Here is a 27879-nt window from a genome sequence, read left to right on the forward strand (position 1 = left end):
ATTTTCTCATATAGAAAGTTTTATTGCTATGTTGTCCGGTTTGCTTTTGCTACTTTGGTATGTAAAACATGCATGACAATCATTAGTCACCATGGCTAAAATGTTTTCTATTAGAAGCAACTCAAAAATTAGTTATCTGTACAAAGATTGTTACTATGTAAAAGAAAAACAGACCTGATTGCCAGAATCAACTAAGATATTCACTGTAGCAAACAACTAGACAATAAAAAAAAATAAATCTATTATTTGTTTTGTATTTCAGGAAAGAATCTCACATGAAAAATGAGATTAACAAAAGGAGCTTTCCAATACAGCAGAACCATCTCTGATTTCATAGCCCAAATACTTTCAGCCATAAAACACAGTATAATGTTAATGTGCTATTTGAAAGAAAAGGTAAAATGGGTTTAAATATAATAAATGTGCCGAGGAGTTTTTAGTGATACAGTTATTCTTTGTATTTAAATGTTTCTCCCCTCCTGACATAAATAGGTAGCTAGTCCAAATAGTGACATTTTGATATTATGACTTTTATTGATCCTACAATCAGGCGTGTTTTGAAAACAGAATGACAGACCTTCGTAACCAAGATTTCTGATTCTCATCAGTCAGAAGTTACATGTACTCTCATTTCTCCAGAACTACATGTACACAGGATGCAACTATGCAACTACATTTTATAACTAAGCCAGTTGATGCTAACCAAACTTGACATAGTGGCAGAAGTCTTAGAAATACCTAGGGTTCATGAAAATTGTCCTGTAGGAGGAACTGAGCTGCTCATAGCTGTGCTCCTCTCACAGCTGAGGAAAAGACTGCGAAAACAGATCATTGGTTAGGTCTCCTATTTGGCCTGCCACTAGCTAAATCAGCCTTTTACAAATCAGCTCAGCCATCAACATGCAAATAGCCAGTTCTCAACGACAGCATGCTCCGCCTTTTAATCTGCTGGCCTAGAACAGGATTTCAGCTTGTGGGGTAAAACATTTAACTCATACCGTTCGATTGGTGCAGATTGGAGTGAATGCATTGGTTCCACAGGTGAAGAGATGCTTGCCTCCCACAAGAAGCACTCGAATATAGTTCTGGCATTCCTCCTGTGATGCAGAAAAAGCATATTCAGTGATACTTCAAAGTGTAGAGGAGACTAATTACACTTTGCTTTCCACGGTTATGTGTCCACAAAGAAAATCTTTTAGGGAACAAGGTTTAAGCATACCCAATGCGTTAGCAATTACAATATGCACAGATTTCTTAATTAAAACACATGCATCCATCAACCTTCCCAAAATGTTCTAAATAGGATAACAATAAACCTCTTCAGTATTGAAGATTTCTTCTCAGGGTACATTTCAAAGTTTTAGCTAAATTCCGAATAGATAGATGCTGCCTTAAATACACTTCTCTCTCAAGAGATCAGATGCTGATTTCAAAGCCAGATTAGGCTAAGGAAAGAAGTTGTGATGAAAACAGGAGAAAGAACAGGCTGTCAGTAACAAGACCATACTGAAACCAGTACAAATAAAATTCTTGAGATGTTCAGATGTGGACTTGTCACCACTGATTTCATAATTTACACCATCTGTTTTATTAGAAGCATCTACTTTCCTGTTAATTCAAAGTTTCTCAAAAATTTCATTACTGCAATACAAAGATGCTCACCCCTGAGGAATAACTTTACATCCTTTTTACCCCATTAGAATGTGTGAAGGCTTTGTGATACTCATGTCTCTCATTTCAGAAGCTGGAAACAAACATCAAATTCTACTGTTTATTCAGACAGAAAGCCTTCTCCTGCAATATTAAAAATCTCCCAGAACTATATGTAGGAAAACAAACACCCCTCTTGCAAAAATCAATGTCCCTATCCGATAAAATGATCAATAATATGTTTGGAGAAAATAAAGTTTCCTAGAAACTAGCATTTGAATACTCTCTAGCATTCATCACAAGATAGTCTCATATAAAGCATGAAAAAGCCTTGTGAAATTACAGCTATGCAATTCCAGGAGATATTAAGTGAAATCATGTAAGTAAATCCATACAATAGTAATGGTGTAGAAGTCTCATTATCTGGCCTAGAGTTATACTAAATGTATTGCTTGTTTATCTTGAAAATAGACTTTCATCCTGGAAGAAAACAAATATAATCCTGAATAAACTGAACAGGCACAAAGTAGACTGCAGAAGAAGATGAAGAAAATACTTTAAAGATCGCTGAGAAAACTCTCAGGATTTATCTTCTATACCTTTCCCCATTAAAAAAAAGTTAAAAATAAACTAAAACAATCCTGTAAAATCTCAGAAAAAAACCCTACCTCTTTGAAAAAATCGTTCGCAAACCCACATTTAAACTAGTCTCTCATGAAAATGATGAAAATGTTGCTTTTAAATGCTTCTCTTTGAGCCTTTAAAGGTAAGGGCCAAACGTCTTAGAAGTAAAATTTGATTCCTATTGGGAAAAAAATACGAAGTTTTTATACTGAACTTTACAAAACTGTCATTTTAATATTCTTTAAACCACAAAGAAGCAAATATGCAACCATAAACCAGAGTTGGACAGTGCAACAAGCCTTTTATAAAGAAATAATTTCACATCTTGGCAGTACGGGCAGTTTCCGTGTTTTAAGCTGCTTTAACACCATCAACAAAAGAAAAAAAAGAAACCAAAAAGCCCAACACTTGAAAGCTATTCCTTTTTTTTTTTTTTTTTTAATTTTTTTTTGCAGGAAGGGTGCTCAGGGAGGTTGATAGAATGTACGACAGTAATTTATTCTTTGGTCTGTTTCCATTCTGCCCTTTGCAGCAAGCCATGGAATGTAAGTGTAGGAAAAATAAGTGGGTTCTGACATTACGACGTACCCAACCTCTCCTCTTCATATTCCAGAGCTCCCTGAAATAGTGTCATTTCCAAATTACTTGCATGCTGATCACCCACTCTTTTTGTTCAAAAATAATGTTAATTTTTTAAACTCTGGCATTCTTGGGAATCACAAGATTCTTCTCTTTAAAGTTCCCAAGTCCTGTGCCAACTTGACAATAATCCATACTGCAAGAGGGCAAATAAGACATCTCATTTCAAATTTTTGTCGGGTTCACAAAGAATAGCTTTTTTAAGTGTCTGTTTTCTTCATATGAAAAAAAAGTTCACATTAATAGAAAACAAATTTTAAAAAAAATTTGTTATTAATAAAACAATCATCACCCAAAAACATAATGAAAAATGACTTCATTGTTCAGTCATTTGAATTGTTCAGAGAGTCTTTTCTAGCTCTGGAGTCAAGCTTGGTGGTACTGGTACACTTTTGACACATTGAGATGTGTATTGTAAAAGTGGCAGTGGTGAATGTAAAGGACTTTAAAAGCAAAGTACTTTTTAGCTCAGAGGGCAGTATTAGGTTTAATAGTCATCTTTTATGTAGTCTTATTCTCCAGTTCATCTTGACCTCTATGTCATATACTTTCCTGTTTTCCTATAAAAATATGTCTGAAATAAAGAAATTAATTTAGGAATTACTTTGTACTTCTACATCAGCATATCTGAAACAAAATAAAACTATTAGAAACAATTCAGCAGCCAAGCAGGCTAGGCTGTTACTTAAGTTTAAGACTACCTTGACAGTTCAAGGAGAATCTGGTTGCAGTATGGTTATCCTCCTGCAGCAATGTTAACATTTTAAACACACTTGTGGCTTAATTTTTAAATACCTTTATTGACAGATCAGATATAACACACACAACCATTGCAATCTTAAATAAGCAAGGTTTGGGACTTAATTTCAATTATCATTATTATTTTTAATCTCTTTAGTTTATTGCATTTTTAACATGTGCATTTATATTTTTCCTTTCTAACATTTCCTACCACAAGTGTCAGTATGAACGGGCAAATTTATTCTCTTAACCATGTGAGGTGTTTTAGACTTCTGAATGCTAATGCATGCTGGTCACAAGGATATAATTTTGTCTGAATCACTCTTGGAGCCACTTGTTATTTTAAGCAACAGCTTAAATCAGTGGATAAATGTCTGAAGTCTGAGTAACAAACATCAGCCTTCAAAAGTCAAGTGCGCATTACACTGTCAAATGTGACAGATGTCCCTATACATTTTCCCCTTTAGCTCTTTTCCCTCGTTGGCTCCTAAAGCATAAACTTCAGAACAACAAGTACTGATAACAGCTACAGGCAAAAATTCCATGCAGCTTCTTTCTCAAGAAGAAAAAAACCAGTTGTGTTTCACTGACCATTATCTCAAAACTACTAGAGTTGCTTCAGGGTTCAAAGCTAGCTCCTGATTTTAGGGCAGTGACTCCATCAGTAAGCTGACTTTTAGTTTTGCCACCTGAACTCATTGCCCCCATGCTGCTTTGTGGTCAGTAAAGCTTCAAGAGAAACCAGGATCTGAATGAATAATCTACCCATGGCCATTCTTACAATTCTCATCTCTCCTTCACCACAGTCTGGGCTGGCCTTACTTATTTTGTCTCCAGTCTTTCCTGTCCCTTTCCTGCAGCCACATATGTCTGCCCTGAAATCTGAATTAGCCCTGAGAAATGTTATAGAAATGCAACTCCCAGCAACTCTCCAATTTGGGCTCGATCTATGTATATGACAAAAAAGCAGTTTTTCTAATAACAGTAACTGTGTCTGCCAGGAGATTCCCTCTGAAGAGGGACAATTCCCTGTAGCACTGGAGTGAATTCCTCCTGGTCTGATAATTCCCAGTTTTTCCAAGGGAAGGCTTTTGTGGTTTGACTAGGAGGAGAAGCATGCCACATATCAGCTGCTTTCCTCATCTGCATGCATAAGTCCTCCTTCTACAGAGAGTATAGTGACCTTGCTTTAGTCTTGGAAATAAGGCAATAAAAGACAAACATCATTAGGCTATCTTTTCTCTGGTCATAAATGTATCCTTTGATTTTAACCTCAAGCACATCAGTGAAAACAAAAGAGGCATGAAAAGTTCAAAAAGACAGTTGTCGTTCCAACTGGGTAGGTTGCCTCAGTCAATATCTCTGCATTCTCCAGCAACTCTCATGTGAAGCTTTCAGGTCATAAAGTCTTCACACAAAAAGAAAAAAAAACAAAAAACAAACTCTGTGGTAACAATACCTATTTACTTCCAGGATTACTTTTGAATGTAAAGAAGAATCAGGATTGTACTCCTCTTCTAGATTGCGAATGAGGAACGTGGCTATGGGTACAAAGGAAATCTTCATCAAAAAAATAACAATACTAAGAAACAATCCCAGCGGTCATTATTAGAATAGCATGTATATTATTTTACAGTGACAGCCCAACTTCTAATCATCAGGTTCTACAAAAGGGTGTGATGAACATGAATGAAACTCTGCATGAATAAAAAACTACACTAAGGTCCATTCTTAAATGTGTTTAACCAGTGTTGAGTATTTCTCCCAGCAAAATTATTTAATAGCAGCATATGCTTTGCACTATTGAAGCAAACGTGGTAACATTGTTGTCAACGTATTATTCAAAAGTACACTGCTATAGCCTCGAATTTACAATTACTTTCATCCATCACTGCACTGTGACTTTCAGACAAGTTGAATGTTTTTCTCACAGCTTTAACTTGGAAAATCACTGTAAAACAAAGCCATAAATGTTTAGTTACGCATTGCATTCATACCAGAATAGGTTCTACTGTATAAGGCCCTTGATCAGTGCAATCTGTCATATTTTATTGTCACTTGAGTACATTCCCTTACTTCCAAGTATTGTCATCTGAAAGCTAAGGATAAAGGCTTGAGGGACATATTACATGTAGAAGCATAAATTTTCTAGTGAGAAATAACAACTTAAAAAATTAAACATTTGCTTAAAATATGAGGTCCCAAAAGTTCTTTCTTTTCTATACCTCATGGTACAACATGGTCCTGCTTCTGAAGTGAGGTCATTCTTCCTCTTTAATCTCAAATTTAGAGTGTACAAATTTAGAGTGTACAACAGTGTACAACTGTACACTGCAATTTTTTTTTCCAGAACTCAGTAAAAAAGAGCTGGAAATGAACTGTTTAATGTGAGAAGTTATAAAGTCAGTGATTAAATAACTATGCAGAAGAGACTCATCCTCTACTAGATGGTGGAGGTTTAGGAATATGTTTTTGGAGCTTGGAGTTTTTTGAGCTTTGCACAACAATGATGTATCCTGACATGTTCTGCTGAATAAAAGCAGGTATGCTCTTTTGCAGTTATCACTCTTGATGTGTTTTCCCTTTATGTTTTAACTGAATTAACTTCAATTATTGAACAGTATAATAATTACAAACATAGACTGCATGCAATTCTAACTGCTTTTATAATTAATTTAACAATTAGCTTCAGGTTGGGGCAGCCACAAAGAAACACAGCACTGACAGAGGTTCCATCTTACCATTACATTTACCTGTGCTGAATAAAAGAAATTGCAGTAGGCCAGATAAAGAATTGGCTCTAAATACTAAAAATATATCAAGTCCTATGTCTACAGAGGTTAGTGAATTTAACATCATTTTCTGTATAGCACCAGTAGAAAGAAAATATAAAAGTTCATAAAATTGCATCTAATACACAAGAATATAAATTGAGGATTTTTCAAAGTAATTACATAGTTATGCAGGATTTACAGCACTGAAAATGAAGTGAGAATGCAGTCCACTACACATGACGTCACTGTTAACCTGTGGAGTCAAAACAGTAAATTGTTGGAGGCTAAAGCTAGTGATCATTTCAGAAAAGAATCACATGACTGTATCTCTAACCTCACAATCCCTATATTCTTTTTTAATCCTTTGGTTATACGTCAGTGTAAAACTCCTTTTCTTCAACTCTCTTTAGAAAAAGAGACAGTAAAGATGCATATAGTAGTGATTCATACACTGAATTACATCTGCTATAACATATAAATTTTATTAAAGCAGAACAGCTATCTGGTGCTTACCTTTGATTTGCCTTTACTGTAACAGGCTCTTTTAGTAGCTTCATCACATTGCCACTCCACTGCCTGTAACCAACAGTAATTAGTTAGAAATGCTGGGAATACAGAAATATAAACCTCAGAGCTATCTAAGCCCATGCTTGTGATATGTGTTTCAAGCATACTGATAATTAGCTGTGGGTGATTCTATCCATAAATGCCTTATAAGTTTTTACTCCTTGGAAATGTAGTTTTGCTGCTGAAGGTTTTTCAGTGTTTTAACCCAAAAGGAAGCTGGCCAACCTCATGATTCACTGTACCGATCACTACAGCAGAAATAACCAGTTACAGTTTATGCTATTTAGCCACTTTTTTGTGAGTTTTATTAAGGTAAGCAGAAAGGAACACACAGAAAAGCTGAACTTCTCTCCCCATCAGGGGTGGGTTGCATCACCACAGCATTTGAGGTCAGCTCTGATGAGAAACCTTGCACTGTGGGAAAGTTTGCCCTACTGCAGTTTTTGAAGTATTTATCTCAAGCATCAAATGGAGATTTGAGTCTCTAAAGGTATGACTGCAGCCCTAACCAGAAGCACTAAAACTTCCATTCAGAGAAAGACGCAATGGGCAGAGGCATACAAGACAACAGTGGAACAGAGCACTGCAAAGCAGAAGCAATTTATTCTCATTTTTTGAGCTGTCTCAGTGCTTCAACAGCTTTATGTCAGGACTGTAATGCCTAGTCTGCATTACTACAATTTTACTGCATGAGTTAATTCCAACTGTTTCTCTATTTAACATTCAAGACCTATGACTTACGAACTTTATTGTTCAGTGGAGCAGGTTGTATGCTTGGTGTTTATGTACCAATACATGTACGTATTTGAATGCCTGTATATGCTGTGTAGTCAAAGCACATTTTAAGTCAGTCTGCAATCTTTCACCTCAACAGTGCACATATGTATGTTCTTTAGATAAAAATGCCACAAAGCACTTCATATTTTATCAAGAAGAATTGAGATTTCTGAAGTAACTACTGTTGTTTAATTATTGAAATCACAGCCTTTCCATTTTTATATACGAGGAAATAATGAAAGACCACTTATTCAGATTTAATATAGGAAATGTTTTGTACCTGTATTTTAATGGAAACTATATTAATAGCAATCAGACTCTGTAATTAACAAAAAGGTACAAGCCTATTTAAATTAAGGGGGGAAATGCCTTCAAAGCATTTGTGTTCCAACAAGCCCTAGAATGAGCTTTTTTTCATTTCAGGGGAAAAAAAAAGACACATGAAAACTAATGCTATTACTTCTCTTCCTCCATCCCAAACCTTCTTATTTACAGCATTTGCTTTTGCAATGCTAAATGACTACAGCATATTGGGGAATATATTGAAAACTTTTGGAAGAATCCACTTGTGAATGATCCTAGCATTTATAACAAGCTGTATCTAGTAGCATGAAAGAAATGTCATATGGAGTTAGACAAAAAAGCAGCAATGTGTCAGACAAAAAAGCAGCAATGACCTAACTCTTTTGACACTCTAATGCAAAAAGGAATTCATGTCCATAACAGAGATGACAGTACAAAAGACTGCTCTTGGATGAGCAAGTAAGTTCCTAATCCATTAGGACACGCTGAATCCATGTTATATGGCATTGAATCTATATGTTATATGGAACTAGATACAGGTATATAATACTGAATAGATTATCTCTAAACAACAAAAAAATTTCAAAAACCTGGAGAAACACAAGAGTTAATTGCCAGCAGGAGGTCAGAGTAGAAAGACTTAGTGAAATATGGGTGCTTAAAAGGAAGGTTTGAAGAAAGTTCTTGCCAAAGCTGAACTGAGAAGAATACACCAAGCACAAAGAGCAGGAAAAAGGCTGGATTAAATGTAAAATGTTTACCAATTAATCAATTTTCAGTGACAAAATACCCAGCTTTCAATTGGCTCTAAGTCCAAAGTAAACTAGCAATTTGAAGGAGAAGTATATGAAATGTAAAAATTACACAATGTCACAAATCAAATTATTTAAGTACATTTCTCAGGCACTGAAAATTTTGAAAACGAAAATCAATAGACTTTGGAGATAGGACATTCAGAAGCCAAAAGTGACAGTTCTTCAAGCTTTTGAAATCTGAGAAAAGCATACAACACATCTCTGCAAGCAGGTCACAGCTGGAGAATCTGGGAACCCCCATTGTACAATAATGCAAGTAAAATCTAGGAAAATTCAGGTAGAGGTTTTATTAACTCTGACCATAGTGAGAGAACATTGGGACAGCACCTCCCCCTCACTCCCTTGCTCTCTGCCAGGCAATCATAGAGACCCAGCATACACATATTTCATAATAAAATAAAGAGGTGAAGAAAAACAAACATTTCAATGTTAGCAAAGCCTGGTACCTATCCCTGGAGAGATGGACTCTTTAAGGAGCTTGCTAACTGCTGTCCTTCTAAGAAGGAATCAAACACTGACAATAGAGAGGTGTAGGGCTCCTGGTGGAGCCTGTATGAGGAGCACACCCAGTATTACCTTAATTCAGAAGTGGAGAGTTGGAAACAGTCACAGACTGTTAGCTTTTAGTTAAATACTCTTTTAGTTAGGATAAACATCTTGGCTGGACCTCTCAAGTCTTAAATATTAATAAAAATTTTACCACCACATCACAAAACCACTAATACTGTTAACAGCATAAACCAAAAATTAACTTTCTTCTCTTCGACATCCACACAATGCACAGATTTAAATAAAGATATTAAATATTAAAACGTTATGTAACGTTTCTGGATATCATAGTTAATAGCACATATAAGAACCCAAATGCATGTAATCTAACCAAATGGCAAACTCTGGGAAAACCCTATTAATGACAAAATATGTTAAAAGGAGTAATAGTGTCTGGACAAGAAATAAGTACAGACACATTGGTGACAAAGCTAAGTCACATCTTTGAGATCAAGTGTACTTACAGTCCTATAGCCCTGCTAGAGGAGATAATAATAGAGCAGACTGAAAATGAAATATAGCACAAAGGCATCTGAAGAGAGTTGAGTACTTTAAACTGTTGTACTTTGGTCCCTAAGGCTTCCACACAGGTCAGTAATGCAGACAAACATTTCTATATAAAGAGGTTTGGTTTTTTTTCTAAACTCCAGAAAATTTGGAGGAGTTTTCCACAAACTGGAAATTTAGATATTCAACACAGTCTATTGGTTATATACAGGGGGAAGACAGGTAGAAAACTCCTCAAGCTAAATGTCATTTCAATATGGAAAAAAAGAGGAGAAAAATGTGTCCTGAATCTTCAACACATAAAGACAAAATAAAATGTCCCAACAGAATAATAACAATGTGGTTTTTGCCAGTAGAAGATTAAGACTTTGAAGTTTTCATTCTGAAAGACCAGATGGACATATGGATTGCATTATTTTAGAAAGCAAATGAAAAACCATTTTTGCGGATGTTACTGTTACCCACTGCTTCCATTAAATTGACATATTCTCCTGCTTAATACTGATCGCTGACATTTTCATGAAGTTCAGATGAGTAGCGCAGATATGACATGCACACCATGTTGGATATTTGATTCACTATGAAGGTCTACACAGCTGATGTTCATCTTGTTAGGATATTTTCTTTTCTACATTCCTTAATAAGAAGCTTTAATTTTCACATGCAAAATACAACCTGCAGCATTCCATGTACTGGTTTTAATTAATATTATAATTCTACTTAAGCTGGTAACAAAATTCATTGAACCAAATTATAGACACTAAAGTTTGTTTGCTTTGGGGAAAGAGGAAACAGGGATTTGAAAGTCAATGTCAGAGAAAATAAGGATAGGTAATACACAGCTACTGCTACACATCTCCACTAGAAATATAGCTGCATAGGTTAAAGAGTAGGGTTTAAGTTGGCACATCAGTCTGTTTCTGATAGTAAGGTGACAATATTTACAATGACATGGCTTTTATAAATCCTGCAATCAATACATTCTTTCAAACACCTCTATAAATGTCATGCCTTGACTTAGTTTGCTCCTAATTTCCCAGTCTTCAGTTCAACTACATTCTAGTATATATAAGTGAACCTTAATTATGTAATGTAGTGAGATTTTTAGCACTGTGAAAGCCAGTGTGCCAACTCTAAAGACTGAACTTGAAAGACACAACTTGAACTTTACCCAGTGTACTCTGATGAGGATGTCACATTCACTCTGGAACACATACTGTTTTCTTTAATTAAAATAAATACATGAATCACAAAGCTCCATACTGATTTGACAAAAAATCAGACTGAACAAAATCAAGGCTTTGGTGCTCACTTAACTCTAAGCTTGAACTCAAGTTTCAAACTCATTGCAGGCAGCTTTTTTTAAAAGCTCAATTGCAAATAACTGTATCAGTGTTTTAAACATTACATCATTGATGTTTGTAAAGAACTTCAGAAATTTTAGATGGAATCTCTCCTGGCATTTTCAAGGGGTAGTAGGAGGAGAGAAATTCCAGCCAGAGAAGAAACAAATTCCAACTCGAGATATACAATTAAACTGTTATCTTCAAAATGAAGAAAAATATACAACTAGCACTTGTATATGTTAAGTTAAAAATTACAGTATTAAATTTACTAATATTCTTTGGAACAACAAATATATTTCAATAAATTTTCTGGATGAGCAATGAGTCTCTCTTAGAAGTTGAACTACCGTATCTTTAGCAGGCAATCTAAATATCTGAAAAGAAATTAACTCCAATGAAAACGGAAAGACAATCTCCAGTCTAAACTGATTTATCCAAATACATTTGAAGAACACTAAAAGATAAACATGGAAACTGTAGAAACAGTAAATAATGTTCACAGAAGTAACTGTCAAGGGCTTCTCTTACATGCCAAACATGCAGGAACAAATGAAGTCCCCAGGCAAGACATCTGGAGGTCCTTTCCAACCTAAATTATTATATCATTTTCCAGAAAAATTACAAAATACAACAGGAGGGAAAAAAATCAAAGCCCTAAGTAATTTACTTTAACACAGCCCCTTTCCATAATCCTAACTTTAATTAGTAAAGGTAGACAGGAAATTTGAAATTTGAACACAGTCAAGAAAGGACTTTCATTAAGAATGATTTAAGTTAGAGATGTATTAGTTTTACTGACAGGTCAAGAAAAAAACATTTGACTTTCACCTACAGTGGGAGCTGTACATATAACTGAGTAAAATCATATCTTCTGGAAGAACTACGCTCCCATAGCTACACAGATAGTCAAAAGATATACATGTAGACAGGTATGCATTCATATATATTTTTATATATGAACATATTTGGAGTTGACATATATATATGATTATATTATACATATAATATATATAATTATATATAATATATATATAAATATATATAATTATATATTATATATTATATATTTCTGTAGAAACAGAATGTACTATTTCATTTCATAGAGAAAGAAGTTAATTAGTCAAGAACCAAGAAATGAACAGAACAATATTCCAGACAGATGGTCCAGCACTTCTTAGGCAGATGGCTCTGCTAATTAGATACTGGCAAAAATAACATTAAAGAAGACGGTTCAATTACACAAAGCCAAAAACTAACAACCACATGATATTTCCTTTTTTCTTTTTTTCATTATCTGCTTGCTTTCATCTCTTATATCATGTATTTAAACAATACTCTGGGGAGCTGGGGTATAATGGCAATAACCATAATAATATATGTCAACAAATATGAGTAATATTGCCTTACTGTTCATATCAGCCCAACAATGGAATGGCTTCAAAATGTTTTGACTTGTTTGGCAAGGGTGTCTTGCAGCTTGCCTAATTAGCTCTCACTGAACATGTATGCTGAATTCCAAAAGCTGAATTTAAAGAGGCCATAAAGAAAGTGTCAGGATCATAAACCCAAAGAAAGAATTTAGCCACAGAGAAGTATACCAGCAAGACATTAGCAGCAAATTAGCAGCCACAGGGTTAGTGGTGGTTTTGATGGTTACCAGAAATTTTAAGGCATGGTTTGGTATAATGATATCCTTGCTTCCAGCAAATATGTAAAGCCACTTAAGGAAGATTTATACCTCTCTCTACTTCACAGGAACCATTTTCCTTGCTTTCCACAGCATCATGACCCCTCATGCTTGCAGCTATTGTTGCTGGAGCTGCTTATCTTGCCAATAGGTTCCTGACAAGTAACTTCAGAGAGTGATCACCCTCTGAGTGAAAAACTAGAGTAAAATATTAAAAAGGGCTTTCCCTTTAACATGACTTTCTCCAAAAAAGGAAAAGCTGACTTCTGGGGATTTAAGGTATCCTGGTTAGGCTTCCACATGAAGTGATAGGCCAGCAGCTTATACAAGAAGTCCAACACCATATGGACAACTTTACTAATTGGCTACAGTCACTGCAGTATTTTGCCACCAATTTTGTTGCCACATGAAACAGCCTGGGAATAACATCATGTGTGTTTTCATTTGTTCAGAACCAGCTTTTACTGTTCATCCACAGTTAAAAATTACGGTTTCTTATAAAGTAAGCACTGTGAAATGTAAGGAAACAAACATAAAATCATGCGTGCATTTTCCAGGGTTTGGAATTTTGTTAAAACTGAGATCCCCTGATAGATATATAATTTTGTACTTAAACCAAGTAATATCTGAAGCTTTATATGACTTCAAGGAGCTGATGTCAACTTAATTTTATTCCAAATATACTAGCCTGAAGTATATAAAAAAGTGAGAAGTACATAACCTAATAATAATTCAAGAAGCAGCCCAAATTTTAATCAGCTGATTTTATTGACTGCAAATGAACAGTTGTTGAAAATTGTCAGAGTTAGTATGATAAATTTACAAGAAAAAGTTCAGCATATTAGAGAAGAATTTAGAGTTACTAAGACTTTCAGAAACCCTCAATGTTGTGCTACTCCACTGATTTTAATGACACAGGACTCAGCCCAAGGCTGAACTTTCACAAATGCCACCTAGCCATCCAACTGTGCATTCCCCTCTTGGTCTTCTGCAAAGATTTCTAAATGTCACAAAATATCCATTTGGTTTACCTTTAACAGGGACGGGTTTGTAAAAGAAAATGAAGTTACGAACCTAGAAATTAGCAAATATAGTCAAAACTTGACTATGTTTGAAACTAGGGTTTTGAGTCCTGCTCCCAGGGAGTTATTAAAAAAAACGAAACTGTTGCACTGTGACTTTCAAAGTTTTTATCGTTCCAATCTGGCATTTTGAGGCTTTTACAGTTTTTATGGACATTTAAAAATTGAATGCGGGATTGTGCTGAAGGGGTGAAACAACAAAATGTTCTTGCAGTACCAAGCTTGGCAGCCATTCAGCAGGTAGGAATGAGATTTCACATCACGTTTTTAATGCACATTCTGAAATTATACTACATATAGTAAATTTTATGTATTGAATCAATTACATATGAATCCTTTAAGATTTAGCATCTGTGTTAGCACACTGAGTTTTGAAGTGTATCCTGAGTTTTGGCAAATAAGATTGATTTTAGTAGACTCCAAGACATTTTGAAAGCAACATTTTTTTACAAATAGTGTTTTAAACTTTTAGATGCTGATAGGTCAGGATTCTCTTTATTCCAGTTAATGGAATTTCAATATAATTTCATACTTCTCAACTCCCTAAGGTTAAGAACAGAGTAAGTGGCAAAAAGAATCCCCTGGCACTGGAGTACCACAAAATGTTGGTTTGGACCTTGAGCATGGGCAAGCAGAAGTGTTTGGTTTTTTTCCTGTACACTTGTTCATTGCTACTAAGAAACTTGGAAATTGGAAGGAAGAGACAGCATCAGAATATGGGCCATCCTGCCCGCTGTTCAAGACAGCATGCTGATGTGGGATGCCCAGCAAACAGCCCTCCTTAACTTTCAGCCACAGAAGTCAAGGAGACTTCAGAAGACTTTGTGCAAATCAACAACCTTCTTGAAATGATTTCTGAGAGACACAGCCAACATACTATATCTTGCCCCTGGGATGTCAAAGATAGCTCTATTACAGCTTCCAGCTAAGACTTAAAAATACTCAGATTAACCTGAGAGATATGATGGAGGATGAAATTTTTATCATCATCTAAGTCATACTGAATCAATGAGACTATAAAAAAAATCCTGTTTCTATATATCTGTATACTATTTTGTACATAACTTCATATTAGGTACAGAAGAACAATTTTATCAGGGTTTCCATTTGTCTTTTTTTTACTTATTTATTTAAATAGTTTTGTAATTAGGCTTTAGAGATGGCAGGCTTGAGTAATACCCACCTAGAATTCTAGAGAAAATACTACACTTTACAATAACTGTTACTTACAATATTAAAAATATCTTTCAAAATTAACCTAAAAATGGTATCTCACAAGACAGCAAAAAGACAAAAATTGCTGAAGGAACTTTATCATATATACATTTTTCCATTAAATATGCAACCAAGTCAAGCTAAAAAGATTTAAATAGATGAAAGCAGAGAGGAAGTAGAAAGCTAATAACAAAGGAAATATGAGAACCACCATTTAATGCAGCTTGTCCAGTGAAAAGGTAATGGAAAAATACAAGTTTCAACAGCAAGGAGACACAAATAATTAATTTTCTACATCCTTCTACTTAAATTAATTGCTCAGAAAGGTGACTGAGAAAATCAAGATTGAGCTTTCTTCTTTCCAGTTGTGGATAACACAAAGATATACAAGCCACTTAAAAAGTGGATGGGGTAAAATGGAACACAGTAAGAAAAAACACCACCACATCTCCAAAGAGTTGGGAACAAAGTTGATGACAACACAACTGACAGTTCACTCAGAAAAAAAGGTAATTTCAGTTTTGGTCATGTTTACCTTAAATAACTTGCTTACATTTGATAAATGGTAAAATAATCTGAGAAAAAAAATAGCAAGAATATGGAGAAGAATAAAAAGTAAAAAGATACATAACTGAGTGTCATCAACACATAGATAATATGAGCTGTGGAATAAGACAAAAAAAAGAACAGCAGGCTGAAAAAAATTCTCACATAACACAAAGTGCAAAAGATGCTTATTAAAATCAGAAATCTTGAACCTATAGCTACTAGGAAGATTACTGGAGTATAGATGCACTATTAAATTACACAGAAATCAAGTGTGAGAAAGATGAACATGAGGCTCAGGACTAAGGCAAGTATCTCCTCCTCCATGTATGAAAATGTGTTCAAGGGAATGTCATGTATTCTAATCACAATGGAAGGAGCAGGGGGAACGAGGGGGTCCATAATCCAACTTTAAATCACCACTTCATAGTGAAGATTTGAGATAACAGCAAGGCTATGAAAAAGCTCGAATGTTATTTCTTTTTCTCATTTTGGCACAAGTGAAAGGTGTGGAGCAGTGTCAATGATTCATGGAACTCTGCACCTCTAGGTTACATGTTGAACATCATTCAAATTAATAATTAGTGGAGGTCAGTGACTCCTGGCAACCTAGTATTAGCAACATTAAATGGGTGGGTAATTTCTATTCAATTTCTATAAGACAAACACTCAGATCCAAATCGGTCATTTTTGCAGAGACAATAGAACAGCTTAGAGGGAAAACATATCCCTGTTACATATAAAGGTGTTTAACTCATTTTACATTGACAAGGAATCTTGGGAACGCAGTCATTGAAATAATTGTCATCATCAATTTGCCTCCAACTTTTCCCTCATATTTCCCACCCTGCTGTACTCATATTTCAGCAGACATAGATTTGTAGGAAGGTCTACTCAACCTTCAGATTCAGAGACCTCTGAGTGTTGAGAAAAGCATCTCCTAAATTTCAGTGACATGCAGAAATTTTAGTAAATATCTCACACAGGGAGCCCAATCGAAGAAATTTATTTCTGAACCAGCTGTGTGATGTTTTTCCTCTTCCTGTAGCCTCTTTTTCCGTTTTTTTTTTTTTCTTGATTTGATTGCTACATTACACTTCATTCTTGGGCAGGATGGGCTCATTAGCCTTCTGGCAGTCATCCTAGGAGAAGGACAACTCTCATCCCAAACCCGGGCAGATGGAGCTCGCTTAGCCCTGTAAGGCCATCCATCTAAGAGAAGGCCATTCTAATCAAACCTACGTCCTGAGGACCTCGCTGCCACCGTCCAAGCTTGCTCGGCCCTGGCAGATGAACCTTAGGATTAAAGGGTGGGTTCAGTTCCGCGCATACTGCATCTCACCTAAAAAATCCATTGCGCAGGCTTGAAGGCTTTACCCACATGCAAAAAGTCCTGCAGCGACGGGCGAGGGTCGAAACGGTAGGTGAAAGGTGCACTGGGAGCCGTAGACTCAACCCTGCATGCAGGCGGTTCAGGATATTGGTCATTTGAGACTGATGGAGATGACAGTCTCTTGGGGCAGCACCCTGAACGACCAAGCAGCCTTTTCAAGGACAGCACTGCTTGCTCCACTCGGAGAGGGGCCTAGAAAAGGTGGCCTAAACAAAGCTCATCTCCACCTTCACCCGGTTGGTCAACCGCAGACCAACGGGCATCTTCTTCCAATGCGGTCGCACAAAGAGAAAGCACGCAGGATCACCCTTGAGGAGAAAAGACAACGCAGAAAGAATCGAGCCTTGCAGAATATACCATCTAAGGAGTCTTTCTGCTGTGTCTTTTGCAACCGGACTTGCCTTTCTCGTATTGGCCTTTTTAGCCACCAACGCGCTTGCAAGAATCGTGGGTAGAGCCCTTCCCAAATCTTCGTTCGCGAAGCCTAGCCATGATTGCTACATTGGAAGAATGATATTGTACTTTGGTATTTTTCTCCCACTGTAGCTGAAAGCTCACTGGAAGTAACTATAAAAACATGATAAACAAAGCTCATTCAACAGGTTGCCCAGTGCAACTGTTAATAAGGCACTTCTATGCAGCCTTGGGGCTCTTATTTCTTCTTGCAGATATCACCAGCTTTCCCCTTTCAAATTATACTTTATTAGCAATTTGTCCCCTGATGGGTATGTTACAGCTCTTAGCTTTTTAACAGCGGTTTATACTGGATGCTAGTTTATAATCATAAACAGAAAGTAACAAAACCTATTTCGTTACTGGAAATTATTTCTTAAAAAATTCTCCTGTGCCTTTTCTGCTAAAATGAGTCCTTTGAAGTCACTGTTCCAAATCCCAGAGCTTTTACTATAGCAAAGCACTCCAAAATCAAAGCGAGTTTTGTTTAAGAACAGAAGAAAGGCAAGAAATTGTAAACATTTTCAATATCCACTACAGAAAAGGGACAGCTTCCGCACAGTAGTTCATAATAGGAAAGCCCCTTAGCATATGACTGAAGTACTGAGGAACTTGAGAATTAGACCAAAGTCCACTCAGTTTAGCTTTTACTGTGAATAGTGGAATGGATTTGAAACTCAGATCAGGGTATTCTGAGAGCAACACTATAAACCAGCAAAGTTGAAAAGCTCCATATATTCAAAAATAATTTTCTATTTTAAGTGCAAGATATATAAAAATAAAGATTTCTCAGTGTTCTTGAGGGAAAAAATAAAGGATAATTGTTATCTTTGTTAAGAAAAACAACAACAACCAAAACTTCATATGAAAAACACCACTGGATTTTTATCTGCCTTAAACTTCAGGGAGGAATATGTTTTATTTCAAAACAATTCAATGCCACAAATATTTGCTTAGCATTTCTCCAAAACAGTCAGTGTGACGCTCAGTCAAGGATCTCTAGGGATTAATAACAGCCAAATCAAAATTCACAAAATTCAAGAAATAAGGCTCATGCTTTTAAAAGGTACTTTGAGATTTTAATAACAACATTCTGAATAGTCTGTAAATATCCTTGCAGATTCTGTAACCTCTCCTTGCAGTGGAGGTCTTTTGCAACAGAAAACACCTACTGAAATTTTTCAATGCCTACTGAAATTATCCAATTCTTTTACCCAAGTTACGAGTAATTCAAGCTCTCACAGAGACCCCAAGCAAAGCTTGCACCTATAGACATGTCTCTTTCACTCTGAAAGCAGAATGACTACAAATCAAAAAGAATTGGGAGAAAAAAGTAAACTTAAAGAACAGAAAGATTTAAGGAAGAAGAAGGAACTCACATACTTCAAATGAATCTGTAATGCAAGCAAGGCTATTGCCTTCTCGGGGAGGATATTTGATGTCTAAACTCCAACAGAACCAAATCAAACTTTCCTGCAATGACTCTTCTTGAAGCACACTTCAGCCCTGAATTTTCAACTGTTTCACAGCACACAGAGTCTTATACTACCTGGGATCTTCAAGGAGAGAATAAGGCTTTGCCTGAAGTTACCTGCAGGACTAGGATATGAGTCCATATTAAAGGAAAGAGATGAATAGCTGCATTTTAGTTTTGCAATAGACAAACTCTCCTACACAAAAAAGGAGCAAGCACATCAGTGAATCTTGCTTGCTCTGTGTGGCAAAGGAAAACCTGAGTTCTGGTCTTCATGTTAACTGTGACTGAGAACCTACAAAACCATTTCCTCAAGCAGAACTGAAATTTCACGTTAACAACATAAGTCCTGTCCACTAGCAGATCTTTTCAAGGACATTACAAACATAACTTTTCAGATGGATTAAAATAATGCATTCTTCCCTACTCATGTTCCTAAATATAGCACAATTTTTGGCTACATTCATCCAGACCATCAGCAGTTCTGCATTAAACATGCTGCTTTGAATTCAGATACTTCCAATATTAATCTGTCAGTTTCTGGAGAAAGCAGAGGGAAGGTAGGAAGGACATTTTATTGCCAATTAAAAATAGAGTCTGATGATCAGAAACAGATAAATCTAAAAGATTTCCCCACCACTACCACCACATTTTCACAGGAACAAATTCATCCTTTCAGGACTCCTGTACCTCCTCTAAGTCAGCAGCACAGGGGTACAGGGAATGGGGACACATAACTTGCCCCTTTGTCCTCCTCACACTTTTCCCTACTCCATACAACATTGATACAACTCCTTTTGTTTTAAGCCAAAATGATTTTGAAAGTTGCAGTTCTCTTAGAAAACAGTTCCCATTCTTCACAAAAAATCTATACTACAGTGAGATGCGGCACATAAATTTCAATGTGACTTGCTTGCAAGCCACTCCACTGAGAAATAGAAGAAACAAAATCCCTAAAAATTTGAATGTTATGTCATTCCATATTGAAGTTATCACATGGTTGTATATATTATAGAAATACATTATATACTTATATATATAAAAATTATATAATTTTGTTATGGAGTTATTATATGTATATTTGCCTATTTTTGCTTCTATTCTGCACTTTTTTGGTAATAGTTTGCATGTTGCTGTCTTCAAATCACCTAAAATCCAATATGCATACCTTCATTCATGATGCTCTCCATTTGTCAGGAATCAGTTTTGGGGGGAAACAAATGTTCTCACAGCCACTTTAGGTCTTAAAAGTATTTATTCTGATGCATACCTTCCTGTACCTTCTTGTACCTCTTTTTGTTTTTAATCACTCTTCCAAAAATATATCCCTGTTCATATTTTTACAGAAGAAATTGGATTAGACTAATCAATAGACTTTACTAAAATAATCTGCTTCAAACTCTTCTTGCTACTTCACACCTTTCTGTAACCTCTACCATTTAGCTAGAGAGAGAAATATGAGCAAAATAAGGTTGTTTTTGTAAAAGTGAGAGTACAGGAAAATAAACTTTAATTCTTCTATTTGCAAAACTTTTCTGTCCCTTTCTTCCACATGCTATATCACAAAGTAATTGGGATGAAAATAATTTAAGATAGTAGGCAGCTTTTTGAAAAATTCTGTTCTGTGCATGACTGGAAAAAACTTCAAGGTTTACGAAGTTATTAGGGTAGCAGAACAGAATTAAAATTTTGAATGTACATGAATTGGATCTTGCATTTTTTTGCTCATTTTTCTGGAACAATTAAATAACATCTCAATAACTTTATAGTGATGGCAGATGTCCTCAGGCAAGAAAATTCAATTGTTCAAAGTAAATTCTTCTGCACATTCAAAAAAAGAAAAATGCCCTTGGCAAGAATATCATACATTCCCTAAAAGAAAAATTGGTAGTACTAGTAACTGCAGTGACAATAAAGCCAATAATAGCAATACTGAAGCACATGAGTAAACAATACAACAAAAAAGGGGTACCTCAAAATTAGATGGGTATATGCTTCATTTTGGAGCACTGACTGTCCCCTTTACAGGTGGAACTAACTGCTAGAGCAGGAGAACACTCAAAGCACAGCTGTATTAACAGAATATTAAAGAACCTAAACTAAAAGTAATGAAAAATAAAAGCTATCAAACAAACATAGGAAGAGCAAGAGGAAGACAAAAGGCTTTCTTTGCTAGTTTTCATCTACTCTTACTTCACAGTCCCAAATCCACTGACAACAAACTGCTGCATTGGATTAGTGGCAGTTAGAAATTAATTCTTTACTCCTCAATCCAATTCCTTCTTTCTACACATACCTACAAACTCCTCTATAGTGAATTAACTCACTAAATTTGCTAACGAAATTAGCACATTTTACCTTGTCAGTCCAGTAACCCACCAAAGGTCTCCTAATGTTCACAGGAGCAACTTCTAGTATACAGGAGTCATAACACCAATAAATAAAAACTTGTCTAATAAATGGAGTAATGCATCTGCAATGTTTTTAATCTCAATCTAAATACAAAATCATGTTTGATGTTCTGCTAGCTGAAAGTTATTTTCTAACATACATTATTTTTCTAGTATAGATGTAGCTTGTCACGTCTTGCTGTCAAAAGAATGTTAGTTTTCCAAATGTGATAAGCCAAGCAGGAATCTCAATCATTTGGCTGTTGTTCTTGTTTTAATGAAGAGAGATTGGTATCTCAAGAATCCTAGGGGGATAACACAGATGTGATGGAAGGCAGAGAACAGATAACCATTCTGACTTGGTAATAGACTGAACATACTTTAAATGCATGCTTGCAAATCCCTCCCACTGTCGCCACCACAATAACATCTTTTATTAACGTTTTTTCTATTTTAGGAGGTCAGTCTCCACAAACGCTAATCTGACTGAATTCCAAACTGCAACATGCACTTGTATAAATCAAAACAACAGAACAAAAAAAAAATGTCAACAGGTTGGCTACTTTCTGCACACAAGACGCAAATGTATTTTGCTGCACAGGGAGTACAGAAGGAATATCTTTCATATCTTAGCAAAGCAAGGCAACACAATTTTAATTTGTCTTCCCACATTATATGCTTCATACATGCTCCTCAACCTAAACAGCAGAAACGGAAGCAGGACTGGATCAAGTGAGCGTACTAGCTAATATTACCAGCAGTCACACAGAGTAAATATGCTGTATCTCTTAAAGGGCAGAATATCTCATTATCACATCTGTGACCTAGTGAGACAGAACAAGCATCCTTAGGTCTTTTCTGAGAAAATTACATGCTGCAGTTGGATTCACTCTAAATGCCTACAAAAGGGACAGTGGAAGCATGGAACTGTTGAAGAGTTAGGTAAAGATATTTAGGAATCTAATCTGTTGAGATGACCTTCAGGGACACTCCAGAACAGTACTATGCCCAAGAAAGGTCATTCTGTGATGTGGTAGCAGGTGAGTGAGCAGAAGGAGAGGAAAATGAGCCTGGCATCAAGAGTAAACTTTTAGACACAAATGAAGGTTTTTATGAAGCGACTTAACATGAGGCTGAAGAGTGAAGAAGCAACTCAACTTCTTTTCTGAGTAGCATGCAGGAATAGCACTGTAATAGCAACCAACATGTACTTAGATTCAGCATCACTGCAAAAGTAACTGAATATACAAATCCACTACAGAATGTTCTGCTTCATAATAGGGAACTTCAGGATGAAGCAGATTGATAAAAAGGGGCTAACTGAGGCAGCTGAGAGTTAAAGTTTTGCAGGCAGTATTCAAGAACACCAAGCTGGAGACACAGGACAAATTAATACTACCTATCGAAAAAAGAAAAAAAAAGACCTGAGAGAAAGGGCAACAGTTAGTTTGGCATAGATTAACAACAGCACAGAAGTAGTAAACAAAAAGAAGTAAGCATCTTTCAAACTAAAGCAGTGTCAAAATGAAAACAAGGATCTTGAAGAATAATTTGCAAAAGCCATTAATATTATGAATAAATCCTTCTTCAAACACATTAAAAGCAGGAATCTTGACAGTTCAAAGAAGGACTAAATGATCAAATGATTAAGAAGATAAAACCACACCAGGAAAAAACATATTTCTCCCCTTGACTAAGTTAATCATAGCAGAGCTCAAGGATGTTCTCGTCCCAGAATGGGTGGGGCTGCTCATGAAAAACTCTAATCTCAAATCATAGTATTGTTACAAGGGGCTATAGAATACAGATAAAAGAAAAAGCAACACATTTTCAGGATGGCTATATATGCAAGAATTTTAAAAGTAATCCAGAGATGAAAGCTCTGAACTATTAAGCGGTGTATAACCTTTAGCTTACAACTGCTGTGGTACTTGAGGTCTGGAAGATGGTAAATGTAATATATATTTCTAAAATGGGCTCCAGGAAGATCCAAGACACTGGCAGCACTGATATCTGTATCAAGTAAATTATAAAAAATTATATAATAAGTAATAAATATAGCAAAAAAAGATGCAAGCCCTGCCATGTGAATTCAACCACTCTGACTTTTGGGTATAAGCCATTCAGGAGATTTCTGAAATACATCAACGGCAGTTCCTTGATAAAGGTGAGTGTCAGCCCAGCCAGGGAAGATGATCTTATGGACTTGTTTTTATGAAGCAGGCATGCGAAAGGTGAAGTCTGCCCTGGTTGCAGTGATCAGAGTGGAGTTGACAATTTTGAGAAAAGTAAGTAAAAAAAACCAGTAGAACTACAGTCATGGACTTCAGAATAGCAGATATTAGCTTGTTTAGGGATATTCTTGGCTCTGTCCCATGTGAGATTGCTCTGAAAGGCATAGGGCTTTGGGATAGCTGGTTGATGCTCAGGAACAACTCCTCACATCATAAGACTGGTCCATTCCAACGTATAGATATCTGAGCAGGCACAACAGAAGGCCAGCACATGTGAACATGTGGAGATGCTGGATGGAGATGAAACACAAAAAAGGAATATACAGACGTATAAGTTCTCCATGAAAAAATCCAGAGGCATTGCCTGAATATGTAGGAATGGAGCTAGGAAAGACAAATCTCAACAGAAACCATATGAAAAGTGAATAGCATCAGACAAGCATGTGTAAGTACACCAGCCTGTGGCTCCGTGGGTAGGGGACATAATGAAAAGTGATACACAAAAAAAAAAAAACCAACAAAAAACCCTGAGGTACTTAGTGCCTTCTTTGCCTCAGTTTTCACTGATAAGCCCTGCCCACAGGTCTGTCAGGTCCCTGAGCCTACTAGTATAGTTTGTGGAAGGAAAGCATTGCTAATACAGAGGAAGATCAGAGTTAGGAGACGTAAGCTAACTGAATAAAATGAAACTAACTATACAAGTCTATGGGACCAGATTAGAATCATCTAAGTGTACTGAAGGAGTTGATTGAAGCCATTGCAAAGCCATTCTTTATCAAATTTGCAAGGAAACAACCAGCAAGGAAACCTTTCATCTGACAATGGAAAGTCACTCCTTACCAAACTAATTGCCTTCTTTGATGAGAGCAGAGGCAACTATTTTACCTTACCTTTAGCAATATCTTTGCCACTGTCTCCTGTAGTATCCTTAGAGCTCAGCTACTGAGTTATTGACTGGATTAATGATGATAACACAAATGAAAAGCTGTCTGAAACATGAGGCTTAAAGGGTTGCATTCAGTAACACAGAATCCAACTGCCAACGAGTTATAAGTCAGTTGAAGACTGATACTTGGCCAATACTATTTAATGTCTTTATTAATAACCCAGACAATGGGACAGAGTGCAGTCTCAGCAGGTTCATAAATTACAGCAAAATCTAAGAAAATGGGAGACCAACATGCTGCAGAACTCAAAATGCTTTGTTTTTTCAGAGGTACCTCAACAGACTGCAGAAATATGCTGACAGGAGCCTCAATAAGCATGATAAAGACCAAGTTCTGCATCTGGAATGGTATAACCTCCAAAAAAAACCCAACAAACCACTGTCTAGAAAAATAGATACGGACATGAACAAAGTATGATTAAAGGATATCCAAAAGATATATTCTGTTTGGATTTGCAATAGGCATTGGACAAGTTCTCTTACCAAAGGACTTTGAAGAACCTCTTCAGGAAAATCAGGGCACGAGGGAACGTTCTTCAATGGATAAAGAAGAGGTTAAAAAGTAGGTGGGTAGGTATATGGTCAATTTTCAGAGGGGAGGAAGTCAGCAGGTGAGATACACAGTAATCTATGGAAGAATTCATAAATGCTGGACATATCCTGAGGTGATACAGAAAAGAGAATGAACCGTGAAGTGACAGTACTTGCTAAAGACACCAAGTTATTGAGATTAGCAAAGAACTGACTGCATAGAGTTCTAGGAATCTCATACAAATCTGAATGGCTAACTATTTGTATTGAATTTAATTTGTCATTTTAATAAATGAAGCGTTGCATACCAGAAAAAAATACCTTAACTACTAAAATTATTTAATTTCATATGTTCAGTGATGAGCTCTGAAATGAACATTACTATTCAAAAATAAGATCTTGAATTACAATAACAAAAAAGTAATTAACAATAAATTATGAGAAATACAAAACACTAGAGAACATCATTGTACCATGGAACAAATCCATTTACCGCCTTGTTTTGAATAGTTTGTGCATTTCTGTCCCAACCCATAATTTGAAATGTTAACGTAAAACTAGGAAAGATTCACAGAAAAGGGACAAAAGACTTCCAGCTTTTTGTATTTTCTCTACAGGATTAAATAGACTGATTGCTCAACCTAGAAAAAAAGTAGGCATCTGAGGAGAGAGGTTATAGGCAGTTATACAATCATGAGGAAGGTGCACAGGGAAAACTGTTCACTTATTTTTAACAGCGAATTAAAAGTGTATTCACCATTCTTTGAATAGTAAAGAATATTTAAGTATATAAATCCCAGAACAACTTCTTTCACATGATGAGTTGTAGAACTCTCTTCTATAGGACAACAAATCACAAAAAGTGAGTTAAATGTCACAGGGTGAAGTTGATATGAAAATATCCTTCAGGTAAGTGAGCTTTAGATTAAATCTGTCCTGCTCTCAGTACCTTATTCTATTTTGCACTACAAAACCAAATAAAACACAGAATATTGTTTAATTATTATTAAAATTTCTGCCACTGAGTAGTGTGATTTTGTTCCTATGGTTACCCCACTTTGCAAGTCCATTGTGACAGCTGAAAAGCTGACTGCATAAAAACCCATCCAAGGCACTACCTTCATCTCAGAAAGCTCCTGGGTTCAAATAGCTGAGAAAGTTTTCTAAGGAACTATCACTACAAGTTTAGGCTTTTCCCAGGCACCTGCTGAAGGCAGAAGACAAGATAGTACAGCATGTATGATCTGACCTTTTACTGGAATTGATATAACCTTCTAAGTATAACTCCAAATAGAAAGACATCACCCAGTATTTAGCTTAAGTTACTTCAAATGAGCAATAAACTTTCATCAAAATTATATATTTTCATGCTCTTTAGGAAGAATTTCAGCAAAAATGAAAGAAAATTGAACATCATTTATAATTAATATTGCTAAAGTTATTATTCATAGCAAGGGAAATATTATGAAATGTTTATCAAATATGGACCAAGTTTGGGGTTTTTTTAAATTAAAATAATAAAATCTACAATCAAAATCCTGTCTTAAGCCTTGACCACATCCAAGATTTGTTCTGTTTTTATCATAACATCAAGGTTCAAGCAGCACACACTGCCTCTTCTTACTTCATATTTCCACTGGAAGCACTTTTATTTATTTTACACTGGAAGCACTTTTCCAGTGACTTACAATCTGTTCCTTTCTAGGCAGGTAATGACTTAGAGCTCATAATCATGTTACCCGAATCTGAATATGTGTTTCTACCTATGTATCCCCCTATTTGATTTTTTCTTTCTACAGAAATTTCCCTCGTGCAAAATTTTGCATATTCTGCACATTTCCTTTTTCAAATTGCTTTCTCTGATTGAAAGCAGAGGGAAGAACATCTAGAGATTGTTCTGTGTCCTGTCTGATAAATGAAAGTCCTGCTTTCTTGTTGCCTGGCTACCCTCTGTGCCCCTGCTGGTGCCAGTGCAATTAACACATTCTTGCTATCTTCACTGGCCTTTTTTAGTTTGCCACTCCTGCTCTAAGAAGTCAGGGAAATGTAATATGTATTCACTGCTGACATTTAGATCTGGTTGGACCAGGTTGTTGTTTGAAACTGGAGGAGAGAAAATGCCAAGGATGAGATACGCTGGGTGCTGTCCCACTAAGACAGTAAGACAAAACATCACTGAAAGAAGAGATTGGACTTTCCTCTGGGTCTTGGGGGCTAGGCATCTTACTAGCAAATTCTGCGGTAAAGGCAGCACTGAATACCTTGGCCTATTCCATGTCATTTTTCACCAGTTGCCCATGCTCATTGAGCAGCAAGACCACATTTGTCCTAGCCTCCCTTTTGCTGTTGAGGTGCTTGTAGAATCTTTTGCTGCTCTTAACATCCCTTCCCAGATTTAACTCAAGATCAGCCTAGGCTTTCCTAAGCCTATCCCTGCAAGACTAGACAACTACCCTACACTTCTCCTGGGTCACCTGCCCCATCTTTCATCTTCTGTAGAATTAGTTTTCAAGTCTTTTGAGTTCAATAAGGAGCTCCTTGCTCATCCATGTTCTTCCTTGTACATCCATTTCTACTTGCCATACGTATTTTTGGTTGATTTGTAGTAAAAATCCAACTATGCTACTTTTTGGGGA

The 27879-nt window shown here is 36.1% G+C and overlaps 1 protein-coding gene across 7 annotated transcripts in view; it reads right to left on the reverse strand.

Moving 5' to 3' along the window:
* SEMA5A (semaphorin 5A) overlaps positions 1-27879 on the reverse strand; it is a 329582-nt gene that overhangs the window by 142127 nt on the left and 159576 nt on the right. For all 7 annotated transcript variants that reach the window (XM_027681100.1, XM_027681135.1, XM_027681108.1 and 4 more), the window contains 2 exons: positions 6942-7004; positions 999-1097 (listed from right to left, as the gene is read on the reverse strand). In XM_027681100.1, the coding sequence (XP_027536901.1) occupies positions 999-1097; positions 6942-7004 (162 nt within the window). The remainder of the gene's footprint in view (positions 1-998; positions 1098-6941; positions 7005-27879) is intronic.

The sequence above is a fragment of the Neopelma chrysocephalum genome, unplaced genomic scaffold, assembly GCF_003984885.1.
Source record: "Neopelma chrysocephalum unplaced genomic scaffold, ASM398488v2 Primary Assembly neopelma1_22b, whole genome shotgun sequence".
Classification (NCBI taxonomy): Eukaryota; Metazoa; Chordata; class Aves; order Passeriformes; family Pipridae; genus Neopelma; species Neopelma chrysocephalum.